Source organism: Nematolebias whitei, chromosome 15, assembly GCF_014905685.2.
Source record: "Nematolebias whitei isolate Nwh7 chromosome 15, NemWhi1, whole genome shotgun sequence".
NCBI classification, from domain to species: Eukaryota; Metazoa; Chordata; class Actinopteri; order Cyprinodontiformes; family Rivulidae; genus Nematolebias; species Nematolebias whitei.
In genome coordinates this window covers 11,055,050-11,065,643 of record NC_056512.1, presented here as the reverse complement: position 1 = coordinate 11,065,643, position 10,594 = coordinate 11,055,050, and the positions used below count along the sequence as shown (strand labels likewise).

Sequence of the window (10,594 nt, the reverse complement as noted above, 5' to 3'; positions counted from 1 at the left end):
GGAACGTCTGGCAGAGTCTCCTGTGAGACGGAGTTTCAACTCCCACCTCCGGGAGAACTTTGAACATGTTCCGAGGGAGGTGGGGAACATTGAGTCTGAGTGGACCATGTTTCGTGCCTCTATTGTTGAGGCGGCTTACCAGAGCTGCGGCCACAAGGTTGTCGGTGCCTGTCGTGGCGGCAACCCTAGAACCCGATGGTGGACACCGTCGGTGAGGGATGCTGTCAGGCTGAAGAAGGAGTCCTATCGGGCCTTTTGGGACTGTGGGACCCCGGAAGCAGCTGATGGGTACCGGCAGTCCAAGCGACATGCCATGGGTGGTTGCTGAGGCAAAAACTCGGGCCTGGGAGGAGTTCGGAGAGGCCATGGAGAACGACTTCCGCACGACTTCGAGACGATTCTGGTCCACCATCCGGCGTCTCAGGGGGGGAAAGCGGTATGCCACCAACACTGTTTATAGTGGGAGTGGCGTGCTGCTGACCTCAACTCGGGATGTTGTGGGTCGGTGGGCGGAATACTTTGAAGACCTCCTCAATCCCACCGGCACATCTTCCACTGAGGAAGCGGAGCCTGGGGACACTGGGTCGGGCCCTCCAATCTCTGGTGCTGAGGTCACCGAGGTGGTTAAAAAGCTCCTCGGTGGCAGGGCCCCAGGGGTGGATGAGATTCGCCCAGAGTTCCTTAAGGCTCTGGATGTTGTAGGGTTGTGTTGGCTTACGCGACTCTGCAATATTGCGTGGACATCGGGGGAAGTTCCCCTGGTTTGGCAGACCAGGGTGGTGGTCCCCCTATTCAAAAAGGGGGACCGTAGAATGTGTTCCAACTACAGGGGGATCACGCTCTTAAGCCTCCCTGGTAAGGTCTATTCGGGGGTTCTGGAGAGGAGGGTCCGTCGGACAGTCGAACCTCGGATTCTGGAGGAGCAGTGCGGTTTTCGTCCTGGCCGTGGAACACTGGACCAGCTCTACACTCTCAGCAGGGTCCTGGAGGGTGCGTGGGAGTTTGCCCAACCAGTCTACATGTTCTTTGTGGACTTGGAGAAGGCGTTCGACCGCGTCCCTCGGGGGGGGCCTGTGGGGGGTATTCTGGGAGTATGGGGTACCGGGCCTTTTGATACGGGCTGTTAGGTCCCTGTATGACCGGTGCCAGAGCCTGGTCCGCATCGCCGGCAGTAAGTCGGGCTTGTTCCCGGTGAGAGTTGGACTCCGCCAAGGTTGCCCTTTGTCACCGAATCTGTTCATAACTTTTATGGACAGAATTTCTAGGCGCAGCCAAGGTGTTAAGGGGATCCGTTTTGGTGGCCTTAGGATTGCATCTCTGCTTTTTGCAGATGATGTGGTCTTATTGGCTTCATCAGATCGTGATCTACAGCTTTCGCTGGAGCGGTTCGCAGCCAAATGCAACGCGGCCGGGATGAAGATCAGTTCCTCAAAATCCGAGGCCATGGTCTTGAGCCGGAAAAGGGTAGAGTGCCCTCTCCGGGTCAGGGAGGAGGTCCTACCCCAAGTGGAGGAGTTCAAGTATCTTGGGGTCTTGTTCACAAATGAGGGAAAAATGGAGCGTGAGATTGATAAGCGGATAGGTGCAGCGTCTGCAGTGAAGCGGGCGCTGTACAGGTCTGTCATGGTGAAGAGAGAGCTGAGTCAAAAGGCGAAGCTCTCAATTTACCGATCGATCTACCTTCCCACCCTCATCTATGGTCACGAGCTTTGGGTTGTGACCGAAAGAATGAGATCTCAGATACAAGCGGCCGAAATGAGTTTTCTCCGCAGGGTGTCTGGGCTCTCCCTTAGAGACAGGGTGAGAAGCTCGATCATCCGGGAGGGACTCAGAGTAGAGCCGCTGCTTCTCCACGTCGAGAGGAGCCAGTTGAGGTGGCTTGGGCATCTGTTTAGGATGCCTTCTGGACGCCTCCCTGATGAGGTGTTCTGGACACGTCCCACAGGAAGGAGGCCCAGAGGAAGACCCAGGACACGCTGGAGGGACTATGTTTCTCGGCTGGCCTGGGAACGCCTCGGGATTCCCCCGGAAGAGCTGGCCCAAGTGGCTGGGGAGAGGGAAGTCTGGGCCTCCCTACTTAGGCTGCTACCCCCACGACCCGACCCTGGATAAGCGGAAGAAAATGGATGGATGAATGGATGGATAAGAACATAAACTAACATATCCTGATGCATGGTCAATAATCCATGTAGAAAAATCTAAAAAAGTTAAATCTGGTCCTCTGGACATTCAACAGAAAAAAAAAACAAAGCAAAACAACAAAAAAATGTAGAAACGACCACATCAACTCTGTGGATAAATACATCAAGTTCACACGAGAAGATGAAAAAAATGGCAAGTTGGCTTTCTTGGACTGTGAGGTCTCAGTCTCTGATAGAGGACATTTGCAAACTGAGGTGTACCGCAAACCCACCCACACAGACCAGTATTTGCTGTTTGACTCCCATCACCCTTTGGAGCACAAGTTAGGAGTCATCAGGACTCTGTATCACAGAGCAGACAGCGTCCCCACTAGCTCAGCAGCCAGGCAGAAGGAGAAATCCCACACAAGACTGGCTCTAGAGCAATGTGGATATCCTAACTGGGCCTTCCTAAAAGCAGAGAAGAAACCCAAACAGGACACCAGTCAGCCAACAGGTGAAAAGGAGGAACCCAGACCCAGACCAGTGGTCATTCCATATGTTGAGGGAGTATCAGAGAAACTGAGACGTTTATTTTCTAAACATAACGTCCCAGTGGCTTTTAAACCCCAAAATACATTACGGCAAAGACTGGTTCATCCCAAAGATCCAGTCCCCCAGCACAAACAGAGTAATGTTGTGTATGCTGTTCAGTGTCAGGAGGGCTGTGATCATTCTTACATCGGGGAAACAAAACAGCCACTGGCCAAAAGGATGGCCCAGCACAGAAGATCAACATCATCAGGCCAGGACTCTGCGGTCTACACTCATCTCCAGGCCAGCGCCAGCGGTCACTCTTTCAGGGATGAAGATGTGCACATTCTGGATAGAGAGGAACGATGGTTTGAGAGAGGAGTAAAGGAGGCCATCTTTGTGAAAAGAAACCGTCCATCGTTAAACAGGGGTGGAGGCCTACGTGTTCAATTGTCCCCCTCTTACAATGCTGTGATTGCTAGTATCACTCAGCCCTCTGTGAATAGTAAAGAGCCATCAGTGTGCTAATGATCCATTGTTAGGCTGATGGTCCTTCTTGAGCATGTGATCAGCTGGTTTTGGATGTCAGCAGCAAAACTCGTTGATCCACTCTGAGAAGGTGCTATTTAAGAGACCGAGCTGAATACAGCACCTCAGACTGAGGAAGTCTCTCAGATGAGAGACGAAACGTTTCTACATTTTTTTGTTGTTTTGCTTTGTTTTTTTTTGTTGTTTTTTTTAATGTCCAGAGGACCAGATTTAACTTTTTTAGATTTTTCTACCTGGATTATTGAGCATGCATCAGGATAGATGGACAGAGCAGGTCAACAGCTCTTCAATATGAACTGATTAATAACAAAATGAACTGATTAGTAACCAAATTAACTGATTGGTAACTTCAGCCATGAAGACTGATAATAAATGTCTCACACTGTAATTGCATGCAGTCAGATGTGAGCTTAAAATGAAATTCCATGAAACAAGTAAAAATCATTTTGTTAGAACGCTGAGAACAGAATGGGTCATGGAGAAGGCAGAGACATCACGTAGATAGAAGTGAATAAATGAGCAAGGCGATGACCAAGTGGCCGCCATACAAATGTCCTCCACTGTCATCCCTCCATGCAAAGCTGTAGAGGATGAAATCCCTCTGGTGGAATGAGCTCTGAGATTCTCTGGAGGGTCCTTTCCTGATGCTGTGTAAGCTTCAGAAATAGCCTCACACAGCCAGTGTGAGAGGCGCTGAAAAGATAAAGGGCGACCTGCAGGGGTGTCCCTGTAATGCACAAACAGATGCTGATAATGCAGTGGGGCCGTGCGTGCTATATAACATGCAAGCACGTGCATGGGACAGAGGAGGTGAGATGATGCTTCCTCTGGATTGTGAGGAGGAGGATAAAACCTCTCCAAGGTTATCATTCTCAATTTAAATGAGCTTGTGATGTTTTTTGGTATGAAAGCTGGGTTAGGTCTCTTCGCAGCTGAGCTGCCATCAGCTTGAATCCTGAGGCATGACGGGGCAGCAGAGAGTGCAAATAAATCGCTCACTCTCTTTTCTGATGTCAAAGCCAACAGCAGGGCTATTTTAAGTGACAGGAATTTAAGTGAAACCTGGAGCTTTGATCAGAGCGCGCAGAACCATCATTAGGTCCCACTGTGGAGCTAGTGGGCATGACACCAGTCTGTGTCTCCGTACACCTCTCAGGAAACGCTTAATCAGCGGGTGATTAAAAATTGTTCTGTCACCGAAGCCCTCGTGACAGGAAGAAATAGCTGCAGCATAAGTCTTAATTATGCTGAACGCTTGATTTATGTCTATCAGCTGCTGCAGAAAGGACAGCATGCCACCTAGTGGACATGAGATGGCCTCTACACCTTTCTCCTTGCACCAGCGCTGAAAAGCTGTCCACTATGATATAAGCGCATAAAGCAACATTTTTGGCCACGGGCTGTGAGCGAAGGCGTCCACTCCTAACGGTGGGTCGTCTCGTGGGCTCAGTGAGAACCATAATTGACACTGGGCCTTCTCCCGTGTGGTGGACAGATCCACTGCTGCTCAGCCGAACCTGCTCCAAATCCGAGAGATCGGCTCGGGATGGAGGCTCCAGTCTCTGTGGCGGGGACCGCCCCTCGACATGATATCCGCTCCCCTGTTCAGAACGCTGGGAATGTACACTACTCTGATGGAGAGCAGGTTTGTATTTGCCCAACACAACAGCTGTTTCGCGATGCATAACAGTTGGGCTGAGCGCACACCTCCCTGATGGTTTATGTAAGCTGCCGTCACTTTGTTGTCTGTGTGGATCAAAACATGCTGATCCCGCAGCAGGGGGGCAAAATGCTGAGTCACGTTTCAGACCGTGAAAAACATTCTAGCACATTTATGTGAAGCGACATGTGGTCCAGCCACTGTGCTGCCACTGCCTGGGACAGACACATTTCTCCCATCTTGACAGGAACGTGTCAGTGAAAACTGAGACGTGTGATGTAGGCCTGCTGATGGGAACTCCCTCTGACAGAATGAGGGGGTTTCCCCAATGATTCAGATCGGTTCTCACGGAGGGGGGCACAAAGATAATCCGCCTCTTCTGGCACATAGGATTTATGCGCAGGCAGGCAAACCATCTCTGAAGGCGTCTCATGTGAGGTAGGCCCAGCGAAACCACGATGTGGGCTGCTGACATCGTTCCAGGAGTCGCATGACAGGCAGACTGTCACTATGCTGCAGAGTTTGACACGGCGGAGCTGAGCCGACTGAGCTTCGGCTTTTAGCTGTGATAAGTGGGCTCTCATTGTGGTTGAGTTTAGCTCCACTTCCAGATAAACAATCATTTGGGATGGACGAACAGAACCTTTTTCCCAGTTTATAGAAAACCTCAGGTTTAGCAGGTGTAACACTAGTGTTACAGATTTCACAGAGGAATCATTCAATTCACTGCGTGACTCTTCGTCAAAGAAAGGCGGTGGCGTCGTCCTGCGCGTAGTGTCCAGCCACGGAAAAAACTCTGCGGAGCTGCTGCTCGCATCACCTTTTTCGAGGGAATTATCCGATTTACCACGAGGAAAAAAGTTAGAAAAGGCGATGGTGTCGTCCAGCGAGTAGCAGCCCACCATGGACAAACACTCAGCGGAGCTGCTGCTAACATCGCCTTTTTCGAGGGAATCATCCGATTCACCGTGAGGAAAAAACGTTAGAAAAGGCGATGGCGTTGTCCAGCGGGTAGCGGCCCGCCACGGAAAAACACTCCTCTGCACTTACCTTGAACAAGGCTGCTCGTCTCTGCTTCCCCTCAGGGAGGAAGAGTTCACCAGGACGGCAGGAGGTTGGCATGGCGGAGACCCAGAAATCCTTAGCAAAAGTTGTGCCGGTCAACGCTGGACATCTTTTCCTTCTTCGTTCTTCTGACAGTGCTAGCTAGCTGGCTGAAGAAAAAATTGGAGCCGATTACCTGGTCTCACCGTAATTTATACGAAACGGGGGTGAGGCCCACACAGCAGGTGGGCGTGGACTAAAGTTTTCAGTGCTGCGCTGCGCGCGTAGGGATAAACCCACTAGCGATAGCCTTAAAGTGCGAAGCCTATACAAAATAGAACTAACCAATGAAATGACCAAACAGGTCACAGTTGAACCAATGAAATGGGAATGGGAGAAGAGAACGGGGAGGGGGAATCCCCTCCTCCTCCTCTCGGTCTGTGTGTTAAACAGTAAAATAAAGTCACAAAGACCCACCCCACAAGAGAGACGTGTACTGGGCAGCTATGTGAGCGCCCAGTTGTGACGAAGCTAAATGTTTTTGGTGGCAGGAAGCTCGTTAGCCTGTAAAAAAAAAAAACATAAATTAGACACAGCATTGTATAAGTCGCGGGGTTTAAAGTCTGTGAAAAAATTGGCAGCTTATAGACCGGAAAGTACGGTAGATATGAGTTGTTGAAATAGCACAGAATTGTGGAACGAGTTACCTGCCAAAAAACGTACAGAAGAATAACGGACTTGCATGTTTTTATAGTACCTCAGTAAAGCATGGTGGCAGATTGTTCCTGTGTACACACAGAGTTATCCTTGTGTTATTACCAGAACACAGAACTGATCTTTAGTCATCAACAAATGTAGAAGCTATTCTGGTGTCTAACACACTCATGAATGTTCTGTCTCTTTCAGGGTTCTGGTTTTGGAGAAAGGAGAGATGGCAGAGTTTGACTCCCCCTCCAGCCTCATCAGTCAGAAGGGAGCGTTTTACAGGATGGCCAAGGACGCCGGTCTAGTCTGAAGCAGGAAGTACTGGACATTTTTCAGCCGTCTCCATCTGTAACCATCTCCTCTGTCTCCTGCTGAAAATGTTCCATCTCTGAAAGCATCAGGGAGACAAACCAGACTTTATTTCAGTTTAAGCAAAAGCTTTATGAACAGTTTGACTTTACATTCTCCATCTCAGAACTCCATCCCAGTTTAAGGATGTTTTATGTCCACTCTGTCCCTGACATAACTACTTCTTCTTTGTACTATCTGTCCCTTTTTTCTTTTTATTCTTTGCACTATCTGACCTGGGGCAGCATGTCCAAGGTGAAATTCTGCAGATCCTCACCACTACTGAGTATGGGACAAAGACTGTTGTCCTGAGAGTTTTTAAATCTTATGTGCCAAATACTGCCTTTGTTTGCTTTGAAATACATCTTTTAACAAGCTGCGTTTTGAAAAAAAGACACCGATGCTTCTGATCAATGGGTCTTAGGTGGGAGTTGTTTATGTCCTGGCAAAGTGTTTCAGATGGTTTACTGCCCACAGCTAGATCTTGTCAAATAAATAAAAAAACACATTCATTAATCAACCAGGTGCACATGAAGCAACACTGTTGGTTAGTGGAGCACTGCAGGCTTCGCCCCTGCTTCACGCATACTCACCTAACTCTGCTCTGTGACTACCTCTGTAACCAGCTTAAAGGTGTAGCCTCCCACCATTCTGCCCCAGGCTCTTTGCGCATGTCACCAAAGCGGGAAGACATTAAACTAAGTCCTACATATCTGTATTTATTTTTATTTTCTGTGTAAAGAAAATCAAAAAATATCCCAAGGTTTGTCTGGACAGGTCACGCCCAGAGGCAGTGGGTTCTTGCTGTCTCAGCTGATGTTTGTGGCTCAGAAATTAGGTTGAGCCAAACACTTTTGTTTCTAGTCCAACCCTATGAGATGATGCACCGTAACACAGAGAAACTCTCTGTAGATAGATTTTGCAATATTTAAAAATTGCAGGACAATCCTAAAATGTTCAGTGGATTGTTCCTCATTTATGTTCAGTGCCTCCACAAGGAGGTATGAACTAGAAACTCCAGAAGCAAATGAACCTGTTTAGATCACGTCTTACTAAATAATTTATCAATATTTGAATCTAGCATTCGTTACACAAAGATGTCAATGATTTGTTTCCACCCCTGCTCCAAAAGAAGAGTGTCCACTCTTTCTTCTATGTCTGTTACTTTGATAGTAAATGTTTACTTTTTACATCTAATGCACAAAAGGTTCAAGATGGGATTTCAGTCTTCTGTCACTTTATTTATTGTTTGTGTCCTCTCAGCAGCAGCTGCTGATTATAGTAACTTTACCTATGTAAAAAAACAGTGCCTTTTTTCTTCTGAGTCTGCTTTTTTAAGAAAAGTCTGTATCTGATTGGGCTGCAACTGTTGTGGAGACAAAATTCAGAGAAAGTGCTAAATGTTTTCGTTAGAATTACCCTGAGTGACACATTTACAAATTCTGAAACAAATTTTGTCAGCAGTTTGCAAAATATTGAGTAAAAGAACATCTCCAATGCTCTAAAACTACAGGAACCGAGAAGGGTTCCAGGTGGCTTTCAGATGCCCACAATGACTTTTCTGAGAGAAAAATTTGTCTTGAGACTCTTCTGAACATGTTAAAAGTTACATTAAACACTTGTCTGGAAACATTTCAAGACATTATGGAGACTTCCTCAAGAATGCTCATCACAGGTTGTTTATAACAGTTGCAGCCCAGTGACAAAGTGAGACTTGTGTGTGTATATATGTACATATATATTTTAGGGTCACTCAGAAAAACTAAAATGTGGAGAAAGATTTATTTAGTTATCCTGATGCATCCTCAATAATCCAGGTAGAAAAATCCAAAAAAGTTCCATCTGGTCCTCTGGACATTCAAAAAAAAAGCAAAAAAATGTAGATACGTTTTGTCTCTCATCCGAAAGACTTCCTCAGTCTGAGGTGCTGGATTCAGCTCAGTCTCTTAAATAGCACCTTCTCAGAGTGGATCAACCAGTTTGCTGCTGACAACCAAAACCAGCTGCTCACATGGTCAAGAAGGACCATCAGCCTAACAATGGATCATTAGCACACTGATGGCTGTTTACTATTCACAGGGGGTTGAGTGATACTAGCAATCACAGCATTGTAAGAGGGGGACAATTGAACACGTAGGCCTCCACCCCTGTTTAACGATGGACGGTTTCTTTTCACAAAGATGGCCTCCTTTACTCCTCTCTCAAACCATCTTTCCTCTCTGTCCAGGATGTGAACATCATCATTCCTGAAAGAGTGACCGCTGGCCTGGAGATGAGTGTAGACCGCAGAGTCCTGGCCTGATGTTGTTGATCTTCTGTGATGGACCATCCTTTTGGCCAGTGGCTGTTTAGTTTCCCCGTTCTAAGACTGATCACAGCCCTCCTGACACTGAACAGCATACACAATATTACTCTGTTTGTGCCGGGGGACTGGATCTTTCGGATGAACCAGTCTTTGCCATAATGTATTTTGGGGAATAAAAGCCACTGAGACATTGTGTTTAGAAAATAAACGTCTCAGTTTCTCTGATACTCCCTCAACATATGGAATGACCACTGGTCTGGGTCTGGGTTCCTCCTTTTCACCTGATGGCTGACTGGAGTCCTGTTTGGGTTTCTTCTCTGCTTTCAGGAAGGCCCTTTTGGGATATCCACATTGCTTTAGAGCCTGTCTTGTGTGGGATTTCGCCTTCTGCCTGTCTCCTGAGTTAGTGGGGATGCTGCTCTGTGGTACAGAGTCCTGATGACTCCTAACTTGTGCTCCAAAGGGTGATGGGAGTCAAACTGCAAATACTGGTCTGTGTGGGTGGGTTTGCAGTACACCTCAGTTTGCAAATGTCCTCTATCAGAGACTGAGACCTCACAGTCCAAGAAAGCCAACCTGCCATTTTTTTCATCTTCTTGTGTGAACTTGATGTATTTATCCACAGAGTTGATGTGGTCAGTAAAATATCCTGATGCATGCTCAATAATCCAGGTAGAAAAATCCAAAAAAGTTCAATCTGTTCCTCTGGACATTCAAAAAAACAAAACAAAGCAAAAAAATCTAGAAACGTTTCGTCTCTCATCCAACGAAAGAGACGAAGAGACGAAACGTTTCTAGATTTTTTTGCTTTGTTTTTTTTTTTTTTTTGAATGTCCAGAGGACCAGATTGAACTTTTTCTTCTCGCGTGAACTTGATGTATTTATCCACAGAGTTGATGTGGTCAGTAAAATGTTGGACTTCCTGAGATTTAATTTTAACCCAGGTGTCGTCGACATTCCTGAACCAATGACTTGGTGGTGTCCCTGAAAAGGACGTCAAGGCTCTCTTTTCTACCTCCTCCATGTACAGGTTGGCAACAATAGGAGAAACTGGAGACCCCATAGCACACCCATGTTTCTGTCTATAATATTGCTCCTCATATGTGAAGTACATTGACTGCAGGCACAGTTTCAAGAGTTGACACAGTTGTTCTGTGGAAAATGTGGTCCTGCTGCTCAGAGTCAAGGCCGGATTAACCATATGGGCAACTGGGCAACTGCCCAGGGGCCCATGATCTCTAAGGGGCCCAGGGCAATGAGGGCACAAGCAGAATATCTGGTTATCTCCCGCTTTACTCGGAGCCCTGCGTTGCACAGACTGCTGCGCTT

The 10,594-nt window shown here is 47.3% G+C and overlaps 1 protein-coding gene across 1 annotated transcript in view; it reads left to right on the top strand.

Moving 5' to 3' along the window:
* Positions 1 to 6,922, top strand: part of LOC119421956 (multidrug resistance-associated protein 1-like) — a 217,184-nt gene extending 210,262 nt beyond the window's left edge. Inside the window, exon 31 of the mRNA XM_037689314.1 lies at positions 6,814 to 6,922. Within this exon, the coding sequence (XP_037545242.1) occupies positions 6,814 to 6,922 (109 nt within the window). The remainder of the gene's footprint in view (positions 1 to 6,813) is intronic.
* The last annotated feature ends 3,672 nt before the right edge of the window (positions 6,923 to 10,594 follow it).